Source organism: Monodelphis domestica, chromosome 1, assembly GCF_027887165.1.
Source record: "Monodelphis domestica isolate mMonDom1 chromosome 1, mMonDom1.pri, whole genome shotgun sequence".
Lineage (NCBI taxonomy): Eukaryota > Metazoa > Chordata > Mammalia > Didelphimorphia > Didelphidae > Monodelphis > Monodelphis domestica.
The window spans coordinates 74807135-74830407 of NC_077227.1; the positions used below are offsets into that span (position 1 = coordinate 74807135).

Consider the following 23273-nt stretch of genomic DNA (forward strand, 5'->3'; position numbering starts at 1 on the left):
TACGACTTAACATATGTCAAGCGTCACAACCTCAAGTCTCACACTAGGTTCAAGTCCTTTTGTAATGGCTTAGAAGTGCATCAACCCTACCTGGATTGGTTTCTTTCTTTTTGACCTGTGTGCTCTTTTTTTGATCCCATTTCCTAGAATCAGACACAAACATTAATCACAACCCCATAACATTTATCAATAAATGGCAGGTTCTCACAGTTTAAAGCTTTTGGGTATTGTAAAGGATAATTTTAGTATTGTGCCCTAAACTATATTTGTAGGAGCTGCCTGTAGTTCCTATACAATTTACATGTGGGTGGTGACCTGAGAAGGAGAATGGAGTCTGGAGGAAGATGAATGAATAGATAATAGAGATAGAGGGAGAAATGCAGGAATAAAGACTCAGAGACAACAAGTTAAATCACAAAGGGGTGTAGCAAGCTCTGGTGATGCTTCTCAAGAACAAAAGCAAGAGAGGCAAGGAATAAGAGTGCAAGAAGAGCAAGAGAAGCAAGAGAGGAGCAAGGGCACAAGAGGATCAAGAAGCACAAGAGGCATAAGAGGAGCAAGAGGAAGGCTTGCATGTGTCCCCGAACTTTTATTGGAGAGTTTAAGAATGTGGAGTGGTAGGTAATTAATGAATACGTGACATGACATAGGTATTAACATTGGTTGAATTGATAATCACGAAATCAAAGAGGAGGGGACTAGTCCAACATGCAACTTGGAAAGGAATGTAGTCTAACAAGGCGGCGTGAGCTAAGACTCTGTGGCAAATAATGTCCTGTTCAGAAATTCTCTTGTCCTTTGGACTGAAGATTTAGAAAGGCAATAATCAATAAGTAACATGACCATGAGTCTGGCATATGAACACATAAGATACAATAGCAATACATCAACCATACTTCCAAGTTACTAATATGCCTGGTATGCTACAATATTAATTATTGGTTGCCATGGATATTCCAAATAAAAAAATACCCAAGTCAGCTGGAAATTTATGGTGATTTAATTAATATAGTGGAAAGAAATTAAGAAGAAGGGAGAAGGAAAGGGTATAGGATTTCTCCCACCTGGTTTGTGACAGGGGGAAGATTAGAGGCTCTAGGAAGATAAGGTTTTGGAGAGTAAAGGAGGAAGGAATCAGCCTGAACTCCAAGAGGGCTCAGCCAAGATGCCTGAACCTGAATTAGCTCAAGGGCAAACTCACCACCAAAACCCAGACAAATAGCTGCTACCATGCCAAGATGTCAGAACGCTTAGCACGATGCCAGCCACAGCTGCCTCTCCGGGGAAAGAGACAGAGGAGAGGAAGCCCCACAAAAAAAAACTTAGACGATTCTACCTCCATTTCCTGTGTCTCCTCTGCACCAATCGTAGCCTAAGCTTGATTTAGGACAGCCCAGAGGTCTGTCAGCTGTTTCTGATTTGTCAATTTATCTATCAAAAGCCATCCTCCTAAACACTCAGTCTTCAAGCATGGCTACAGACATTCCCGATTCCCGATTTTGTTAGGCTAAGCATCTTCATTGTTACAAATCAAGAGATAGTTAAATCCAATCTTTACAGTATGCATTAATATTATAGCAAGTATATATATATATATATATATATATACATATATATGTATATATATGCATATATATATTTAAATTTATATTCCTGCAGAATAAAAAGATAATATTAATTGTATGTACCTTAAGTATAGGAAATGGGGGGCGGGAGGAAAAAATCAAATATTCTAATCAAAATAGAAGAAAAGCAATAATAAAATTAAGGGAGGGAAATTCAGGGATTCAATTTGTTCCTAAAAAACAGTATCCACTTGTCTATGGATTATTATCTCCAATGCATGTGATACATGCATTGGATACAGTCAATCAGTCTCAATAGAAGATGCTCTCTTTACATGTGAGCAATGAATCCAAGAGTCCTTCTCTCCAATATTTATAGATGTTGGAGTAATTAACAATGTTTGGAATGGCCCTTCCCAGGAAGACTGAGTTGCTCCAGTATGCTGGAAATTCTTTATATACAACTTGTCTCCTGGGTTCAGGTCATGAAGTGAAAAGTCTAGAGGTCCAAGTTGTACTACAGTTCCAGATTCATGGAGTTCACACAGTTTGTGCTGTAATTCCTGTATGTAGGAAGCAATAGTAGTATTCCCCAAATAGTGATGTATATGCAGGGGAGAAAGACTTAGCTTGTATAGTTGGATGTCCAAAAAGCATCTCAAATGGTGAGATGTGTAGGTCTCCTCTGGGCCTGCTTCTAAGATAAAATAGGGCTAGAGGGAGAATTTCAGGCCATTTTAAATGTGTCTCAGTGCATAATTTACCAATCATAGTTTTAAGTTCTCTGTTCATTCTTTCAATTTGACCTGGGGATGATATGGTACATGAAATTTGGGAATTATCCCCCAGCAAGAATATATCTGATTTAGAATAGAATCAGTAAAATGACTTTCCCTATCTGAATCAATACATGCTGGCAGGCCAAAGTGGGGAATAATCTCTTTTAAAAGCACTTTGGCAACAAAAGCCACTGTGGCTCAGGCTGTAGGAAATGCTTCCAGCCATCTGGTCAGTTGATCTACTATAACTAGACAAAATTTATAATGTCCAGCCTTTGGCATGGTTATGAAATCTATCTGTAGATGCTCAAAAGGTATGTAAATCAGAGGATGCCCACCAAAAGCCCACCGAAAACAGGCCATGAAAGGCATGTTGGTTATATGCTTAGCAGGTAGAGCAGGCTCTGTACACACTTTAGAGGCTATAGTAGTTATGCCAGGGGCTATCTATACTCTTTTAACAGAGTCCACGATGCCCTGGGTACCAAAGTGACCATTTTTATGAAAAGATTGGCTAATTTGGTAATAGAAATTTCTAGGGGGCAGGAGTTTTCCTTCAGATGATACCCATACTCCATTAATCTGTTTTGCTTTAAATTTTTGCTTCCATTTTTCCACTTCCTTTTCATTATGGGAAAGTGATAAATTTAAGTCGTCAGTGGTTGTTAATGTTAAAATTAAGGCTCTTCTATAGCTGCTAGCTTTGCAGCGGCATCTGCTCGATCATTTTCCCTAGAGACAGGATCAGTGTCACCTGTATGGGCAGAGCAATGAACTACAGCTAGGGCTTCAGGCAGCTGGAGAGCAGAAAGAACTTCATTAATAATTTCTGCATTAGCTATAGATTTTCCAGCTGAGGTTAAAAATCCTCTCTGGAGCCATAGCATCCTAACTGAGTGACAAATGCCAAAAGCATATCTAGAATCCATATAAATGTTGCCTTTTTATCCTTGGCAATTATACAGGCATGTTTCAGAGGTATGAGTTCTGCACCTTGAACACTAATATTAGAAAGCAATAAAGCTGATCACTCAGTGGCAAATTCTGTGACTACAGAAGTTCCAGTGTAGTGTATGCCATCCCTCATAAAAGAAGAACCATCAGTAAATAAGACCAGATATGGGTTGTCTAAGGGAGTGTCCAAGAGATTATCTTGAGGCTTTTCTGCCATGGACACTAATGTTTCAGAACTGTGTAATGTTTCTCCTGAAGTTGGTAAATCTGGAAGCAAGGTGGCAGGGTTAAGAGTTGTACAGCATTTCAGAATAATATTTTCATTGTTTAACAGGGTTATTTCATACCTTGTAATTCGCTGATCAGAAAATGCCTGTGTTCTATGCCTTAGCAACAATGCTTCTACCTCATGTGGGCACATAATTGTTAATGGGTATCCTAATACCAGATCAACAGTTTTTGTTACTAGTAAGGCTGTAGCAGCTATTCTTCTAAGACATGGTGGTGTTCCTGATGCTACTGAGTCCAGTTGGGCCTAATAATAAGCAATTGGATGCTGAGAGGGTCCTAAAGTCTGAGTTAAAACACCTGAAGCCACTCCTCTTCACTCATGTACATACAAAGTAAATGGCTTGTTGTAATCTGGGATTCCTAGAGTGGAGACAGACAGGATAGCCTGTTTTAGATCTGACAGATTTGACAGGTATTCTGGCTCTAATTTGAGGGATTCAGTGACCAAATCCCTTGTTAGTGCTATAAGGAGTTTAGTAAGTTCCCCATAGCAAGGAATCCATTGTCTACAAAACCCTGTTGCTCCTAAAATTGCTCTTGTTTCTTAGTGGTAGGAGCACTTAATTTTTGAATATTTTCAATTCATTTGGGAGAAATAAAGCAGGCACTCACAGTCAGGATGAACCCCAAATACTCTACTTTAGGGAGGCACCACTGAACCTTATCCTTCGAGATCTTATGCCCTCTTTTGTGCAGTTCCCACAAGAAGATGTTTACTATCTTCCTGACATGCTTCTGTGTCTGTTGAAGCCAAGAGTAGATCATCTATGTATTTGATTAATTTGCTGCTTTTAAATGTTATATTATCTGTGTCTTGGCTCAAAATCTGTGCGAATAAACTTGAGCTTTCCAAGTAACCCTGGGGCAGACAACTCCATGTATTCTGAGGGCCCTTCCTGATGAAAGCAAAGATATGCCTGGAATCCTCATGAATGGGTATGGAAAAGAAGGCTGAGCACAAGTCCACTACTGTAAAGTATGTATCTGTGCTAGGAATAGAAGAAATGATCATATTTATGTTGGAAACTATGGAGTGTCTCTTTATAACATGATTGTTCACAGCCCTCAAATCCTGTATGAATCTATAAAGGTGCTTGCCATTGGGCCCTATTTTTGGTTTTTGAACAGGCAGGATGGGCAAATTGTATTCAGATTTATAAGACATTATGATGTCCTGATCAATTAATGAGTTAATTACTGGGGTAATGCCCTCAGTTACCTCCTTTGAGAGAGGGTACTGAGGAATGGAAGGAGGTAGGCTAGATTTCATTCTTATCTGCACAGGAACAACCAACTTAAGTAAGCTTACATCAGAAGAAGATGTGGTCCAAAGAGACTCTGGTATATCTGCAGGTATTGCAAAGGTGGGATGCTCTTTCCCTAAAATTCACACTATTACTATTTTTATTAAATAGAATTACTCAATTGGATTTGTTAAAGATTTATTTGGGTATATTTTGCTTTAAATTAGATAATAATAATTTACTGTCTGGGGGGAAAGTAGCAAAAATTTCTTAAGTTACTCTTGCTGTGAAGATTTTAGGACTTTCTATTCAGGCAGGGCCTTGGGATCTTATAAGTCCTGTTGACAACATATTGCTAAATTAATGAAGTTTGAGAAACTAGAGCCACTCCCAGTCAAAGTGGAGCAATCTACAAGTTTGCTTAAAGATTAAATTTAATCTGATATATTATTCAGCTATCATGTGAAAATTATGATATTGCATCTTTTAATAAAGTCTATATTGAAGTCACATCTTTGAGTCAACTTAATAACAATAGACCTTAGATTTCATTTTTGTCTTAGGGGTTAATAGGCAATGTAGAATTGGAAGCTTCCTGTAGTTAACATTTTTCTGGGTGTGAATTTTAGATTATTCCACCCTACTTAGTCTAACAAAAACAGGAATGTCTATACCCATACTTAAGGATTAAGTATTTAGGAGGATGGCCTATGACAGACACGTTCTAGCAAATGACAAATCAGAAACAACTGACAGACCCCTGGGCTGTCCTAAGTCAAGGTTAAGCTACCATTGGTACATGTGAGATGCAGGAAAATGATGTAAAAACCATCTATATATTTCACGTCACTTCCTCTATCCAGCCTCTTTCTGTGGAGAGGTGGCTCTGGCGGCAGCTTGCTGAATGTTTTGGCATCTTGGCGTGGCAGCAGCTATTGTCCTGTTTTGGCGGTGAATTTTCCTTGATACTATACTGGGAGCAGCCTAGTTCAAGTGAGGCATCTTCACTGACCTCTCTCAGAGTTTAGACTGATTCTTTTCTCCTTTACCTTCCAAACACTTGGAAAAGCCTCTAATCTTCTTCAAAGACCTCGTGGCAGAGGTCTTTGAACTCCCCCTGGCAAAGGCCAGGCAGGAGAAATCCTATACCCTCTCTCTCTCTCTTCTCCTTAATTCCTTCCCTCTATATTAATTAAAATCACCATAAATTTCCAACTGACTTGGGTATTTTATTTGGGATTTTCTCTGGTGACCAAATTAATTTAGATTGTCACAACCCTAAAATTACCTTTACATGGAGTTTTGAGTTAACTATCAGGTATTTACTGCTTGTGTGAACCTCCAGAATGTAGTTAATCCTAATTTATAAATGAAGGATAAACAAGATATTTTATATGTACTCATTATTAACTGTTATTGCAATAACACAAGAGAGATGAATAATAATTTAACCCTAAATCATATTGCTATTTGGGACAAAATCTCTTGGAACTGTAATTTGATGCTGTTCTGAGTTTTTATTTCAGTTATGATTGTCTACATTATCATTAAGCCAATATTACATGATTAAAGGGATGTCTGCCTGGGAAAGCTGAGGGGATGGCCTTATGTAGGCACAGGCAGGATCCCCTTGACTCATTTTCTCCATTGGGTTATTTACATTCTGAACAGGAAAATTTTCCACCTGATTAATTCTGTGCCTGGCTACAATATCCTGTGAATAACGTGGAACTGTATTATTAGCTGTTAACTATGACTCTTACCTGAAATCAAACAGAGCTAAGATAGTTTTCCCCGTGTTATGGCTTATGTCAGATCAGTCCTGATATAATCATAACCATGTTCCCCCTTTTTCCTTTCATATAAAATTTCTATAATCAGGGCAGATGAACAGAGGAAATTTTTGCTGTTATAATGCTAAATCTATTAAAACATCTGAGTTACAATAGGATGCAAATATGAAAATTTTTATTTTTTAATCTGAATTTGTGGTTAATTTCATATCTTAAGCAATTAAGGCTTGCCATCTACTTGCTAATAGTTACATATCCACATATACTATTAGTTGCTTATAATATCCTATTCTTTCAAGATAAAATATCTATTTTTATATATGTATGTATATTCTCAAAGAGAATAGGATAAAGGTATAGTAGGTTTTTAAATTTTTAATGGAGTAGCAAGTTTTAAAGAAGCATCAAGATTAGACTATTAGAAATCCAAGGAGCTACCCACATACACACACATAGTTGGCTTCCAAATTTTTCTCAAGATTAATTCAGGTTTTTAATATGTTTTAGTAAGAATATCTAAAAAATAGATTAATGATTTTATACACAAAATCATATGGAAATTTAAATTTTTTCTTTTTCCTATTTTGAAGTCTCTGTCTGGTAGTATTAATGGACAAAAGGGCTCATTTTCCAAGTCAGGTCTTCATGGCCTTTTTGTTGTTATTGATGTTTGTTTTAAAATTCCCCCTAGCCTATTTATGGCATTGCACATATTAGATACAAGGTAGGATAAAGATACAAAGAAGGAATGCTACGTAAAATTTGAAATTCTCTGAAGTTTCAGAGGAATTATGGGTTCCTAAATTGGTGTTCTTCTCTTAGCTCTGTTGGTATTAGGATTAGATTCATGGAATCTAAACTGATTTTTCACCTTCTGAACTAATTACTGGAAAGCGAATCTGATTAGATTTTGTCATGTTTTGCTATAATATGCTGAGTCTTAACACTAACAAGCTTTTAGAAGCATAGAGGATCTCAACAAGTGACCTAGAACCTGGAGACTGGAGGAAATACCTGCCCTGATTCATACCCACTTGTTTGAGAAATGCTTACCAGCCTCCTGAAGATCATGAATGCTGCCAAAGGACTTACCACCCCTGAAACCATTGCTCTATTGGGTTTCTTTATAAACCCATTGGTTTTATTAGTTCTGTTTGTTGTGGACTTGTTATCTATTCTATAAGTTGTTTATCATTTTTCTGCTTGGACTGATACTGATTTAGGAACCAAGACCCTTGTAGTCCAAGTTTGCTGGTCCTGGTTTGCCAAAAGGGTGGTCTCCAGCTACCTTTCTTGTTTAACTCTTCATAGAAGAAAACTGTGACAAAAGCAGAGAAAAAAGTGGGTGACCCTAACATCTGAACACGCACAAATTGATTTTATTGCTCCCATCATTTGAACACCTGTGGATTAATTTTATTGAACTACCAAAATCTGTGGGCTACAGATATGTTTGGGGGAACAGAGGCCAATGGAGCAAATGGAGGGAGACTTTTCCAGATTCAGCTGAGCAGTCCTACTGCCACCAGTGTTGCCAAGTGGACACATCACTCCCATGTGCTTGTTGTGATTGACTCCAGACCAGAGAGAAAACAAGCCCATACCCAGTTAAGCTGAGAAAGAACCCCAACACCAATCAATGGCCTTTTGGACACTTGTTTGACCCTGATAATGAGGACCTGATACTTCACCTATGATCTGCTATGAATTTGTTGTTTGAGCTTTAGATCCTATCGTGTGCCCTTGGGGTTAGGGAAACAAGGCAGCCCAGTATTTATATACATCTGATCCAACATGCCAATTGTGCCTTTAACTGAGCTAGCTGCTGGTTAGGTTGTCCCACCCCTTATTCTTGGGGAAAGAGATGTCCCTCATGAACCTGGGGGCAGACATCCAAGGCCCGTGATTATTATTTTGCAATCAATAAAGCTTACCTAGATACAAAACAAACCAAATTGTTCTGCCATGGGCTAGAAGAATGAGTCTTCCCACTTATTCATGTTTAGTTGGGAAGAAAAATCATTAACCTTTTATAATTCTTGCCATCTTTGAGCTTCCAACATATTGCAAGATACCAGTTTTGTGTTATAAATGGAATAGGGCAATAGGTCAGAAAATGGGATGTCAAATGGGATAGAATTATTCCCTATCCCTGAATCAAAATGTGACCATTCAAGACTGAAAGGGCCTTCTGAGAATTTCTTATAAGCTGGGAAGCCTGATAACAAAAGTAGATTTTTTAGGAAAGCCCCGTAGGAATTTTATTTTCTGTATAAACAAAAAAGGATGTTATTGGTGGCTTGGGTAGGTATTTTGGCCTCTGGTCCATACCTACCCTGTCTCTTAGATGTCCCTCTCAAAGCAAGGATGCAGTCATCTAAGTTTCTACTTGGCTGCCCCCTTCTTTTTCCATCCTATTACCCATGTATGGGAACAGACACAGTCTGGACACTCCTGAATAAAATGAACAAACTTTTGCAAATATTTGTTAATGAAACCAAAGGTGCAGTGAAGACCCTAAATCCTTAGTTTTCTTTTGGCTGGCTCTGGATTTCCTCCTAGCAGAGAAGGGAAGGGTATGGGCCTTCGTGGGTCAGGAATGGAGCCCATCCACCACAAGAGCATCCATACCTACATGGACTCCGTTTGGAGTGCCTAGAACATGGTCCAGGAGAACGGTAAGGAACTCCGGTCCCATGGCAACAGCTAACCACTTGGCTCCCAAATGTCCCACGGCTGAAGTATGTCTTTATGGGTTTTCTCTTATATGTCCTCATAAAGATTCTGTGTTGCTTGGGCTTATGGTGCCTCTTTGGTGCAAAGAACCAAATTGCAAGCAGCAGAGATCAGGATGATGCTGTTAAGACTAGAGAAGCAATATAGATTCCACCGTGGTGTTGCACCAGGAGTATGGCCAGCACCAAAAGGGAGATTGTACAATGCCAGTCCAAGGTACAGTCTGTCTGAGTGACTTCATGGCATTTAGACTTGGGGTTCATGGCAGCTAGCCTATACAAAATGGCAGGTACAACTGGGGCACCAATCCCTTCTCCTATGATGCTGTTAATAGGGGAGAAGTAGAGGCAGCCCTAATCTTATCCCTCATTGAAATGGGGGTGGGGTGCAGCTAGGTAGTTCAGTGGCTAGAGACTGGGGTTCAAATCTGGCCTTAGATACTTCCTAGCTGTGTGACCCTGGGCAAGTCACTTAACCTCCATTGCCCAGCCCTTACCACTCTTCTGCCTTGGAACCAATGCACAGTACTAATTCTAAGATGGAAGGTAAGGGTTTAAAAAAAAACCAACAAATGTGTACCAAGTGGGATTGTCTTCCTTTTCTATGAAAGTTGTTTACTCCAGTCTATAAAAGAAGCCTGCAGTTTGAATTGGAGGTCAGCTTTGCTCTAGCTGCAAGCTGCCTTGGAGGCTAATAAACTCCTTTATCTTATTTCCTGAGTTTGCCTTATCTGACTGGAGTGAGGCCCAGAGCCAAGATTTCTTTCAAGGGCCCATCCATATACCATCCCTTCGGATTCAATAGAAGAAAAAGTCCCGGATTCTGGTAGCCTCGATCCAGGGCCTGTAGGAAGCGGTCCTGGTGAAGACACTGGGCTTGTTCTCAGCTCTGCAGCCAACAGGCCCAAAGCTGGCTATGCCGTGGACTTCCCACTCGTTCCTTCCCATCTGGCAAAGCAAGGGGCCCCCTGAGTCTCCCTGGAAAACACCAACAAGAGAGCCCAATCAGAGGGTGTTGACCGACTGAAGATGAGTCTAACTATGAGAGGCACTGGCCAGTCCGTCTCTTTGGGGCACCAGGACTAAAGGCTGCCTCTAAGGGGCACAGGATAGGCCGTGGCCAGCCAGTGAATCATCCAGCATATTGCCTACCCTTATATCCCACCCAACAGGGGAAAACAGGTGAGGTTGAACCCCAAAAGAACAAAACAGATGAGGCGATAGTAAGAAAACTTAGGAGCTCGTGTTATGAAGATGCCTTTTTTTAGAGCACCCGTAAGTACGTCTGAGTAACCGCAATCCCTGGGTTCCAGCCCTATGTGGTGGTCAGAGCCCAAACCCCAGGAAATGTTCAGATCCCACAGACAACAAGGTCCAGTCATGAGACGGGGAACCCACATGTACCCCCCAAAATTGGATGTGGATTGAATTTTGACATGCTGAATCCCATTTTAAGAGAAAATGCAATGAAGCAAGTGGAATCAAGTCCACAGTGTACAGAATCACAGTGAGTAGACAGAAGAGGCTACAACTTCGGTCACTCTGGACAGAGAGGGAAGAATGACCCCTCCGGAGCCTGAAGCACATCTTCAGGCATCCCCCTAGGATCAGGATTTGGAAGAAAGGAAATTGGGCACCTCTCAGACGTCCAAAAAGCTCTCTCTGTTTCCCAGCTCCCCCTTACCTGGCATGCCGCAGGAGCCTCCTGGAGGTCCCTGAAGCCCACACATAGCATAGTTGGGCTGACTTTGTCACCCCAGACCTTTTCCTGTTGACAAGTGGTGAAATCCATGACAGGTAGCTGGACTTGATTCAGAACATTGGACAAAGTCAAGTTCTCCTCCCCGCCTGTCAGAAACACAAAGACCTTCATGGAAACCCGAAAGTGACCTAGAAAGGCCTTTGGAATGAGGATAAGCTTGGAGAGCATCAGGCCCTAGACACACAGACCCCCCCCCCCCAGAAGAATGTGGAAGACAAGAAAAACCACTCCCAGGCATTTAATTTATTTATTTTGAATGAACAAGTTAATGAATGAAAATAATTTTAAATTTAAATTTAATTGTAATTTATTTGAATTTAAATAATTATTTTTAACCAATGACTATGCTGATGATTCTCAAATCCATAGGCATCTTAAACTTGTCAGGTCCAAAACAAAACTCTTTATCTTATACTTTATATATCTTATATCTTTATCTTTATACTCTTATCTTTCCCCTAAAGCCTCCCGTGTGACCATAAAGTACAACGCCCTCCTCAAGATTTCTCAGCCCCACATCAGGCAGACCCTCATCTCCCAGGATAACCTGCCTCTGCCTCTATCTGCCTCAAGGCTTTCCCTGCTCCAAACTATTCTCCCTTTGGCCATTTAAGTGATTTTCCTAAAATACCAGCCAGATCCTGTCATTTCCCTTCCCCAGACTCCTTCCCCCTCTATTCAATAAACTCCTGTAAATTCCAATTGCCTAGATGAACAAATGCAAAGTGTTCTGTTCAGCATTCAAAACTCTTTAAAACCTATCCCTCTCTTACCTCACCAATCTCCTTTTTTTTTTTTTCATTTTAGAATCAGTACTGCATATTGATTCCAAGGGAGAAGAGCCATAAGGGCTAGGCAATGGGAGTTAAGTGACTTGCCCAGGGTCACACAGCTAGGAAGGGTTTGGGACTGGAGTGGGGGGCATTTAGGTGGCTCAGTGGATTGAGAGCCAGGCCTAGAGACAGGAGGTCCTGGGTTCAAATTTGGCCTCAGACACTTCCCAGCTGGGTGACCCTGGGCAAGTCACTTAACTCCCATTGCCTAGCTCTTACCACTCTTCTGACTTGGAACCAATACAGAGTATCAATTCTAAGATGGAAGATAAGGGTTAAAAAAATGTCTGGGTCTGGCTCTCAGGCCTCTGAACCACCTAGCTGTCCCCCCTCATCTTCTTATACCTTACTTTCCAACAGCTATTCTTCAGTCTAGAGATGTCAGCCTGCTGGCTATTCTATGAACAAGACCCTCCATCGTCCTACTTGTGGACATTTTTCTCCAGCCATTCCCCTTGCCTGGAATGTTTTCTACCCTCTACTCCTGACTACAGACTTCCCTGGCCTCCTTTAAGCCTCAGCTACAATTCCACTTTCTCTAGGAAACCTTTCCCAGCCCCTCTTAATTCTAGTGCACCCCCTGGGTAAATTATCTATTTTTCCTGTAAATAGATTGGCTTTGCATGTTTTTGTCTGTGTATTTTCTTCCCAATTAGATCGTAAGCTCCTTGAGGGCAGGGATTGGCTTTTGCCTCTTCTTCTATCCCTAGAGCTTAGTACAGTGCCTAGAACATGGCGGGCACTTAATAAATGTTGACTGATTTATTATAATAATATATGATATTATAATATATAATAATCACTTGGGTGAGACAGGATGGCCTCCTCTTCCCATTATAATTACCTTGGGTCCCTCCCCAGCCGGTGACCCAGCAGAGCTGGCCAGGCCTAAGGCCAGGCCCGCCAAAGGGAGGGAGGCAGGCATAGTGCACGTAGGGACTGCTGGGGATGTCATGCACTGGCCGGACCAGGGCGATATCGTTGTTCAGCCGGTCAAGGTGTGGGTAGTGGAAGTGTTCGTGCCGGTATATTCGTTTCACACGGTGCACTCTCTGGGTTGCCTCTGTCTGGTTGAGTCGGTGTTTACCCAACACAATGCGCCAATTGGCAACATCTTCCGTCTTCCCCCTGGGATGGCGTTATGGAGTCAGCCCTGGCCATGACCAGCACTATGACTGGGTGAGGATGACCCAGAATCACAGAGAAGGGAAGCCAAAATGGCAGTGCTGTGGGAAATGAGGTCAAGGACAAGGAGGTGCTATTTCAGGGCAATATGGAAGGCAATTCTAAATGCCCAATGGATCCATCCATCCCACCCTCCCCAATGATCCAAGGAGATTTAGGTATTCTCCCATTTTGAGCCCAGAAAAAATGAGAATGTCCTCTTCTTAGGTTTTATGGATGGAGAAGTAACTGCCTTGTTGTGAGGGATACTGGTAAGGACCATCCGGCTCCCAAATATCTTCCCAACCTAAAAACTTGGGCATCCCCAAATTTCACTATTGAAGACATCTTTTCACCTGCATAACCCAGATCAAATTGCTTGCCAGCTGCAGGAAAGGGAAGAGAAGGGAGGAAGGGAGACAATCCGGATCCTATAACTTTGGAAAACTTATGTGGAAATGTGTTATTACATATAATTGGTAAAAAACAAATGAATAAATGCAGTTTGTCAACATGGAATCTAGAAACCCCAAACTTGTAGCCTAGTAAGATCTGATGAACCCCAAGTTTTAGGACTAGCTTGTAAGTTGGAGCCCCCAAAGCTGGTACTTGTTCCCAGTCCTGGAGAGAATCCACCCTAATGGGAATCTCAGGCTAGAAGTTTCAGACTGAATAATGGACCCTCAGGTGAATGACAACCCTAATTAGGTGGGACTAGGCATATGCCAAGTACCCTTTTTGTCTTGGGTAGTCTTTCCTATAGTAGCAGAGATCCTTCCCAAGAAGGTCCACACCTGGGCAGGGACCACCCTTGAGTATCCATTGGAAGCAGCCCCTTCTCTTAGACCCTCTCCTCTAGCTATCATTCTTTTCCCAAGCTCGATGGTATCCTGTCAGTGTGGTTTGAACACTCCTATTTTCTTTGTAGCTATAGTGATATCAATCATCTTTCCCTGCCCCTGTATTTCCCCCCAAATGGTATGTAAGTTCCCCAAATTCTTTTGTTCTTTGGAGTTTCTATCTAGCGTGGTTGGGTGGTTGGCTTTTCCAGGGATCAGCATCCCGAGCATCCAGAGTTCAATCCTCGGACTCTGTGTGGTTGTTAACGTGTAGCTCTGTGAAGAGGCCTGCTATCACACTGAACCCCTTTTCCTTGATTCAAGAGTGGTTTTCTGACTATCTAATAGTTCTGTTTTTTTTTTTTTACAAGTCAACAATTTAAAGCCATTCATTCTTTCAGTTAAGCATTCCATATGTCTCTTTTAAAATGCAAAACACCGGCGGGGAGGGTCCAGAATCTCCCAGTTTATTACATGGAAGAGATTCTAGGGACACCTCTCCAGAGTCATGCATGGGACCACAGCCTGCTTGGACCTAAGTTGAGGCATCTTACTTCTGCAACTTTTTACTTCTGTGACCCTGGGCCAATCATTCACGCTTTGGAACTCCGTCTTCCTGCCTGTAAAATGCATGGATCTGCCTGGATAATCTTTAGGGCTTCTTCTGGCTTTAAATCCTACTGTGGTAGAGACTAGAAGAGAGAGAGGTTTTGCAGGACAAGCCAAGATGCAAGAACCAAGGCTGGGGGCCTGTCTGTCAGTCAAGGAGAAGGTTCCAAACGGAATGTCCCCAGGAGAGGCAGTTGGGGGAGCCGGACCAGAGGAGAGGAATTGGGTCCTTGGGGCTCACTCTCTCATTGGGGGACAGAATCAGAAATCCCAGTTTCTCCCCTGGTCAGCTTCAACTCTTGGTCAGTCAAGTCTCAAAGAGAGAGCAGAGATTTTCCTTTGGTTGGAGAGCCCAAAAAGTCAAGCCTCATCAGTTCAATAACCCCCCAGTGAGAGAGTGAGCCCCAAGGTCCCAATTCCTCTCCTCTGGTCCGGCTCCCCCAACTGCCTCTCCTGGGAACATTCTGTTTGGAACCTTCTCCTTGACTGACAGACAGGCCCCCAGCCTTGGTTCTTGCATCTTGGCTTGTCCTGCAAAACCTCTCTCTTCAAGTCTCTACCACACTATGATGCCTTGACATAATATAATATGACATGACATGATATAATATAATATATGATATGACAATATAATGTAATATAATATAAACATATATATATAATGTGATCAAGGCAGCTAGGTAGAGCAAGTGGTAAGAGCTGAAAGATATGCCAGTAAAATAAATCCTAGGATGCCTAAGCTTCTGACTTGACATGATGTCCCCCAAGCTAACTCCCCCAAGTTAGGGAAGTAAGGACCTCCCCTTCTCTCTTTCTTCTTCCAGCCATCCCCCTGCCCATAAGAAACACCCACTTACCCAGAGAAGCAATGGGCTGCAGTAAGGACCCAGCTGGGATGGATCAGGGTCCCCCCACAGACATGGACAAACCTGGGGCTCCCTTGGACTCGAGCCTGAGAGTGAGGAGAGGAGAGAGGATGCCCCAACATGTTTGTGGCCCACATAGAACATCATTTTCTCAGAGCGCTGAAACATTTTGTGTGTCAAGAGTCCCACCCCTTGGGCAATCGTGTCTCACTAGAACATGAGGATGGAGGTGATGGAGAGAAGACAGCTAAAGTCTTGGGAGGGCAGAGGAGAGGAAGAGAATTGAAGTTGGGGTGGGGTAAGGAGAAACCAAGATTGCTCCCTCAGAAAGCTTAAAGAGGGTGTCTGTGTGTGTGTCTAAAAATTCTGTTCCTGAAAATTATATTAAATTCTTTTTCAAATTTTCAAGTATTTGGGTGTCAAATTCTATTTTCAATGTATTCTTTAACTTCCTCTGACTCTGGGTACTTAGAATACCGCGTGGCACTCTGATATATATTTTCCAAAACACCAATCCTGCTATTTTATAAGTCATCCGTCTCCATTTTAATAATCTACTTGATATAAAGGGGGCACCTTTCCATTGAGAAGTAGCCCTCCTTACGCCTTTCTTTTAGGTAAATTTGGATTTTCCTCCTATCCCTTTCCTTAAAGTTCTAGGGTTCCTCGTATCTTCCCAAGATGCCAGTGTGGGTTTTCCCCAAGCTCGGAGCTGGAGTTGGACTGTCTCCAAATACCAAAAGTTTATGCTTCTACCCGGAGTCTCATCTCCCAGAGTTAAAGTTTCTAGGTTTGTCAGAGACAGAAAAGGCAAGAAATGTCCAAAGGGCCGCTGTAGGGTCCAGGAGGCAGCGTGGGGCAGCTCACTAAGGGGGGGAGGAAGAGCCCTGTGGCCTTTCCTGCCTGGTGCCAGAGGGGGACTAGAGTAAAACCTCTCCTGAATGGCCCCTGAAGACAAGTCCTGGGATTCCTCCTGGGCCCTCCACTTAACCCTAGTGTCTCAGGGGCAGGCCTACCTGCATGGACACCTGCCAAGGCCACGAGTGAGGCCTGGCTTCCCGGCCTTGGATGATCCTTCCAGCAGAGCCCAAGTGCTGGGACGGGGCCACACCACAGTCCTGGGGCCAGTCTGGAAGGAGGACGGACAGGTCACTGCTGTAGCCACGGTGGCCCAGGGGGAGGAGTCCCTCCCCCAATGCCTTTTTCATGGAGCCCCTGAGATGGCTCCTTAAGGAATAGGGATAAAATGGCGAATGGCCAATCTTGTGTTCCTCCCCCATTCCTCGCTCCCTCTCCTCTCTCTTCTCCCAGGACTCCGGTTCCCCCAGGCCTCTCTCCTCTTCCGGCCCCTCTGGGCTGCCTTGGAAGTTTAGGCCCTGCCTTCCGGCCAGGCCTCCTTCCAGCCCGCAGTCCTAGGGGGACGAGGCCTTCACTCACCCAGCGTCAGGTGCCCAGGAAACGCCGCTGCCCCGGACAGCGAGATCAAGGCAGGAAGGAGCAGCAGAGCCAGGAGAGTCATGACCAGGCGCGGCCTAGTTCCACAGAAGGGTGGGCCGAGAATTTATACGCTGTCTCCCTGGGCCAGAGGCCTTGGCTTCTGATGACAGGCCTGAAACAATTGGTGACGCTGCCAGCTTGGGCCTGGATGCTTCTGCCTGGGGCTAAGCACTTCTGTCACAGCAGCAAGGCACGCAGGCCTCCAGCCTTTGCCATCAGCAGTTTTGCCCAGAGAATGGAGGAACGGGACAGAACGTCACCAGGCTTCATCCCTTCTCCATCCCCGGCCCCTCCTCTGAGGGAGCCCCTGGGCTTCTGCTTCCTCCTCCTGGCAAGAACCCCAGAATCCCTGAAGCTGGAGCTGTCCATTGGGAGACAACTGGTGGGCACTGGACCTGGAGTCAGAAAGACCCAAGTTCAAATCCAGCCTCAGACATTTGTTGTGAACCCGAGAGAGCCATTTTACCCTTCAGACACCTCTGTTTCCCCACCTGAAAAATGAGGATAATAATACTACCCACCTTACAGAATTACTGTGAGGATAAAACAAAATTTGTAAGGTCAGCCCTGGTCTTTCCCTTCTGTCTTAGAATTGTTACTAGGACAGAAGAGAAGGGTTTTTTTTAAACCTTTTATTTATTTATTTTTTAAACCTAAAATAATGGTAATATTTGTGAAGTGTTTAGCACCGCGCCTGGCACATAGTAAGTCCTGATTAGTGTTAAGAGATGATTACGGCTATCACAGATGTCAGCCCTAGTAGGGTTCAGAGCCTTATTGCAATCTATCATCCTGGTTGACATTTACACAGGACTCTGTCATCGCCAAGTTTCTACCGAGTATTTTTTGTGTTGGACATTTAAAAAACAAATTTGGGGGGCAGCTGGGTGGCTCAGTGGATTGAGAGCCAGGCCTAGAGATGGGAGGTCCTAGGTTCAAATCTGGCCTCAGACACTTCCCAGCTGTGTGACCCTGGGCAAGTCACTTGACCCCCATTGCCTAGCCCTTACCACTCTTCTGCCTTGGAACCAATACACAGTATTGATTCCAAGATGAAAGATAAGGGTTTAAAAAAAGAGATTTTTAAAATTGTTTTTATATCATTTCTATGTTCCCAGTATATGGACCTCCTTTTCTCTCCCAGAACACTATTCCTCATGCTGGTTATTTTAAAATCATTTTCACATAGATTTATATATATATATATATTTATGTATAATTTATTTTTTATTATTTATATCCATTTGATTTAATTCACAGCAGGTATTACTATTTAAATCAGAGATATCAAATATGTGCCCTGTCCACCTTCCATCCTGGGCCTCTGGACCACAACATTCCAGAAGAAATGTAATTGGGAAATAATTAACAAAAAGAATAAAAATATAACACACTGTTTTATTGTTTTATTTTTAAAAACCCTTACCTTGCACCTTAGAATCAACACAGTATAATGATTTCAAGGCAAAGGAATAGTAAGGGCTAGGCCATGGGGATTAAGTGACTTGCCCAGGGTCACCCAGCTAGGAAGTATCTGAGGTCTGATTTGAACCCAGGACCTCCCATCTCTGGGCCTGGCTCTCCATCCACTGAGCTACCTAGCTGCCTCCTATAGGACATAATGCTAATTGGTGTCCATCTGTGGTCATGCAGGAATCCCTTTCTGAGTTTAACACCATTGATCTAAATGGTTACCAGACTAGGCCATGGTAGAAAAATGGAAAAAGCCATAAGAATGGGGGGTGGGGGGGAGTAGACTCCGCTCTGCAATGGATTTACCAAATGGCCTAAGCTCACTTCTTTCCTTTGGGTCTCAATGTCTTCTAAAGGGTTTGGATTTGACAATGAGATTTAGGACTGGGAGCTATAGAGTTGGAAAATCTTGAGCCCCAGGACTACATTCCCCAGAATTCCTTTTCATCTCCCAGCATCCCTTTCCCTGCATCCTCACATTTGTGTGGTTACATTATTGTTTACAGCATTCTGTGGCTCCTCCCTCTTCCTCTTCTTTATCGAGACCGGGGCTGGAGTTATTTAGCTCCCTTTTAACACTAGTTTTTATTTTAATAAATCTTATAAATATAATACTTGAATTACTGTATATCCATTTTAATTCTCACAGAGCCTAGAAGATTCAAATGTAAGTCATCTGGAAATAGCATTGGCTGTGGAGTCCGAAGACCCAAGTTCAAATCCCAGTTTTGACACCACATAGGAACTTGGGGTGGATCAAATGGCTTTCAAGGATTCTTCTGGTTCTAAATCCAGAATTCTTTTGACTACAGATTCAGTGTTCTGGAAGACTCTGATATGTGGATTTGGAATAAGTAGACTTGGTTGCACATTTTATTTGATTTTGGCTCTGAGCCTTAGTTTCCTCATCTCCAAAACGGGGATAATACTATGTGCCTTCACATGGCTGCCATGAAGAAAATTCTCTGTATATTTTAAAATGCTATATGATTTATATCAATTTTTAAATCTACGTATATTCTATTCCGCAATAATAAAGGTCACTATGGTCTTATTTTCCAACTCTATGATGATTCTATGACTAACCCAGGGTCACTCAGCTATTCAGCAATACATTTTTCCTTTCTTTTCTTCTAACTCTAATTGTCCTTCTTAGAATTAATACTAAGTATCAGTTCCAAGGAAGAAGAGTGGTAAGGGCTAGGCAATAGGGGTTAAGTGACTGCCCAGTGTCGCCCAGCCACGAAGTATGTGAGGCCAAATTTGAACCCAGGACCTCCCATTTTCACTCCTGGTTCTCTAGCTATTGAGCCACCTAACTGCCCTTCAGCAAAACATTTAGAAGTAAGACCCATAACTCCTGATTCTGAGCCCTATAGTTTCATTTTCTTTTAAACCTTTTTCTTTGGTCTTAAAATCAATACCACGTACTGATTCCAAGGCAGAAGAGCAGTAAGGGCTAGGCAATGGAGGTCAACTGACTTGCCCAGGGTCACCCAGCTAGGAAGTGTCTATATCTGGATTTGAACAAAGGACCTCTCATCTCTAGGCCTGGCTCTCAATACACTGAGCCACCCTGATGCCGCCTAGCTCTGTGTTTTTTTTTTTCACTAGCTCAAAAAGATTTGCTTGAATCAAACTGAACATCCCAGGTACCTCAGTGTAATCCTATTGAGGGAGGTGATTGCATGTGTGTGTGTGTGTGTGTGTGTGTGAGAGAGAGAGAGAGAGAGAGAGAGAGAGAGAGAGAGAGAGAGAGAGAGAGAGAGAGAGAGAATGAGAGAGAGAGAGAGAGAGAGAGAGAGAGAGAGAGAGAGAGAGAGAGAGAGAGAGAGAGAGAGAGAGAAAGAGAAAGGGAGGGATAGAGGGAGGGAGAGGGAGAGAGAGAGAGAATGAGAGAGAGAGAGAGAGAGAGAGAGAGAGAGAGAGAGAGAGAGAGAGAGAGAGAGAGAGAGAGAAGAGAGAGAGAGAATGAGAGAGAGAGAGAGAGAGAGAGAGAGAGAGAGAGAGAGAGAGAGAGAGAGAGAGAGAGAGAAAGGGAGGGATAGAGGGAGGGAGAGGGAGAGAGAGAGGAAAGGAGAGAGAGACATAAAAGCAGACAGAGTAAGAGTCACAGAGAGAGAAACAGAGACAGAGAGAGACAGAGTGAGTGAGAGAAAGAGTGAGGGACAGAGAAACACGCAGAGAGAAAGAGTAAGAGTGAGGGGGGGGAGGGAGGGAGAGGGAGAGAGAGAGAGAGAGAGAGAGAGAGAGAGAGAGAGAGAGAGAGAGAGAGAGAAAGAGAGAGAGAGAGGGAGGGAGAGACAGGGAGGGAGGGAGAGACAGGGAGGGAGGGAGAAAGAGAGGGAGAGAGAGAAAGGGAAGGAGAGAGGAGAGAGAGAGGGAGGGAGAGAGAGAGAAGGAGGGAGAGAGGGAGGGAGAGAGGGAGAGAGGGAGGGAGAGAGAGGGACAGAGACAAAGACAGACAGAGAGAGACAGAAAGACGGAGAAAGAATGAGGGACAGAAAGAGAAACAGAGGGAGTGAAAGCGAGAGACAAAGTGAATGAGAGACAGAAAGAAAATGAGGGACACAGACGGAGACAGAGATAGTGAGTAAGAGACAAAGAAAGAGACAGTGCAGATGCAGAAACTGAGGCCAAGGGAATTTATCTGATTTTCCCAAGGTCACCAGGGATTCAGGCATTCTTTCTCCTAGCCAGCTTGATGCTCTCTGCACTTGACCCACCAGCTCTGTCAGCTATGCCCACTTTAATACAGGAAATTGTGGAAGCTGGATCTTGACAACCACCTTAACGTAGTGGTAAGAGCCTGGGAAGAACTTGTCAACTAGGAAAAACACAGAACTATTAAATAGTCAAAATCACTCTTTAATTAAGGGAAAAGGGGTTAGCGCTGCTACTACGACAACAGAGCTGATTTCCAAGACTGCACTGGAGTCAAGACGCCCTGGTCACCAGCCCCTGGGAGTGCCACCGACTCAGGATGGACTCCGAGGAACAAAAGAACTTGGGGAACCTATGTACCACTCTAGATGACCTGGGGGCTTTAGGATTAGAGGGACAGTTGATTGACCTCACAATGGTGAGAAAGGAAAATGAGGAGTTCCAGACAGGAATAACAGTGAGGGGCTGGGGCCCCACAATGGACACAAAAGGGAAAGACTCAGCCTAGGGCTGGGTCACCTTGGTCATGGACTTTAGCCTAGGGGGAAGAAACCATTGGGACAAAAAGGGATGTTTAACATTGGATGGGATTTGCTGTTCCACCCAAACTACCAGGAAGTTCACTGTCTGGTGAAGAGGGACCTTCCCTCAGGGGGAAACTCTCCCGTGAGAAAGTCAAAACCTGGGGTTTCTATACTTAAACTAAATAAACTGGGGATCTCTAGATTTCCATGTTGACAAACTCATATTGGGCTCCTAGGTGTACCTGGGTACAAGGGAATCCCATCGCCACCTTGTAAATAGCCTCTTAATGCCCTCTGCAGTAGGTGTTGGTTTGCCAGCTGGGATTTAAAGGGTCCCAGAAAAGCCGAGCCTTAATCAAATGTTTCCTCCACTAATGCCTGAAATTCTAGCAGAGAGCAACTGATTCCTTTGAAGTAAGCCTGGAGATGACAAGGAATACTCCCAAAGGATTGAAGGGAGGGATGTTAGATGAGGACATGGAAGCAAGCAGCTGGCTAAAAAGGGGGTATTTGTTTGAGAATGAGATTTGGCATTCTGCACCTCAGTATCCTCAGAAACAGGAATAATGCATTCTTGGCTAGGGACCAATATGCTTCCTTTATTCCCTAATTCTGAGGGCAAAGAAGAGAGTTTGTTTGATTTTTTTCCCTTAGAGGCTTGCAAACAAGAGGGATTGCAGTTTAAAAGAAGGTAAGGGGGAAAAGTAACCAGATACAATTATGAAGCCAGGTACCATTAAAAAGCAGATCTGGCATAGGAAAAATAGGGCAGTGGGCAAAGGCACAGTGCATAAAGTGCCAGCCTGGAGTCAGGAAGACTCATCTTCTTGAACTCAAATCTGGTCTCAGGTGCATAATAGCTTTGTGACCCTGGGCTAGTCACTTAACTCTGTTTGCCTCAGTTTCCTCATCTGTAAAATGAGTCAGAGAAGGAAATGGCAAACCACTCCTTATCTTTGTCAAGAAAACCCCAAATGGAGTCATGATCAACTCAACAACTGCCACAACAATTCTGAATGATAAGGAAAGAACTGCTTGGCAAAGTAGAAATGACTGGAATATTGGGAGAATACATATCATATCAGAGATGGTAACAGATAAGATGGGGAATTTCAAGCAAGGTCTGACATATGACCTAAACTTTAGGAAATTAAACTTCAAAGATCTCAGAGAAAGGATGGATAAGCCTAAGGCCTGAGGCTCTACAAGGGAAGTTAACTCAAAAGGAATGAAAGACTCTCAAGAAAACTGCAGATGCAAACAAATCATCTGAAAAGGAAGCAAGGGAGGAGGATGTATATGTGAAGCCCAAGGGGCAAGAATATGAAACTAGCCTGCAAACTCAAATTTTTTTTTTAAACCCTCACCTTCTGCCTTGGTATCAATATTGTGTATTGGTTCCAAGGCAGAAGAATGGTAAATGCTAGGCAATGGAAGTTAAGTGACTCCCCCAGGGTCACACAGCTGGGAAGTGTCTGAGGTCATATTTGAACGCAGGACCTCCCATCTCTAGGCCTGGCTCTCAATCCACTGAGTCACCCAGCTGCTCCCCAAACTCAAATTTTTTTATGAGATATGCTGGAAGGGGCAGCCTTGGTGCCCTTCTTGGAAGGAGAATGTGATATACTGGGAAAGGCTTCTGGAGACAAAAGAGCTACTTGACTTCCATCTGCCTCTCACC

The 23273-nt window shown here is 43.1% G+C and overlaps 2 protein-coding genes across 2 annotated transcripts; both read right to left on the reverse strand.

Annotated features, from left to right (window-relative positions):
• Positions 1-7431: 7431 nt before the first annotated feature.
• On the reverse strand, positions 7432-11206 carry LOC103094642 (chymotrypsin-like elastase family member 2A). Its single transcript, XM_007478634.3, has 2 exons — positions 11046-11206; positions 7432-10339 (listed from the first exon to the last, which is right to left on the reverse strand). Exons 1-2 carry the CDS (start codon positions 11151-11153, stop codon positions 10160-10162), a joined length of 288 nt encoding a protein of 95 aa, XP_007478696.2. The 5' UTR covers positions 11154-11206; the 3' UTR covers positions 7432-10159.
• A 4129-nt stretch (positions 11207-15335) lies between these two features.
• LOC130458824 (chymotrypsin-like elastase family member 3B) lies at positions 15336-17260 on the reverse strand. The gene is made up of 3 exons (XM_056825664.1): positions 16872-17260; positions 16451-16563; positions 15336-15520 (listed from the first exon to the last, which is right to left on the reverse strand). The coding sequence occupies exons 1-3, from the start codon at positions 16951-16953 to the stop codon at positions 15422-15424; spliced, it is 294 nt and encodes a 97-aa protein (XP_056681642.1). The 5' UTR covers positions 16954-17260; the 3' UTR covers positions 15336-15421.
• Between the last annotated feature and the right edge of the window lie 6013 nt (positions 17261-23273).

What these genes read in the sequence shown, in the direction of transcription:
- LOC103094642 (XM_007478634.3), bottom strand. Translation starts at nt 11,153, where the DNA reads ATGGATTTCACCACTTGTCAACAGGAAAAGGTCTGGGGTGACAAAGTC. An exon ending in AGGCTCCTGCGGCATGCCAG is followed by an intron (nt 10,340 to 11,045) that starts GTAAGGGGGAGC and finishes GGTGTTTTCCAG; the next exon opens with GGAGACTCAGGGGGCCCCTT.
- LOC130458824 (XM_056825664.1), bottom strand. Translation starts at nt 16,953, where the DNA reads ATGACTCTCCTGGCTCTGCTGCTCCTTCCTGCCTTGATCTCGCTGTCC. An exon ending in TCCTGGGCACCTGACGCTGG is followed by an intron (nt 16,564 to 16,871) that starts GTGAGTGAAGGC and finishes TCCTCCTTCCAG; the next exon opens with ACTGGCCCCAGGACTGTGGT. An exon ending in CTTGGCAGGTGTCCATGCAG is followed by an intron (nt 15,521 to 16,450) that starts GTAGGCCTGCCC and finishes CCTCACTCTCAG; the next exon opens with GCTCGAGTCCAAGGGAGCCC.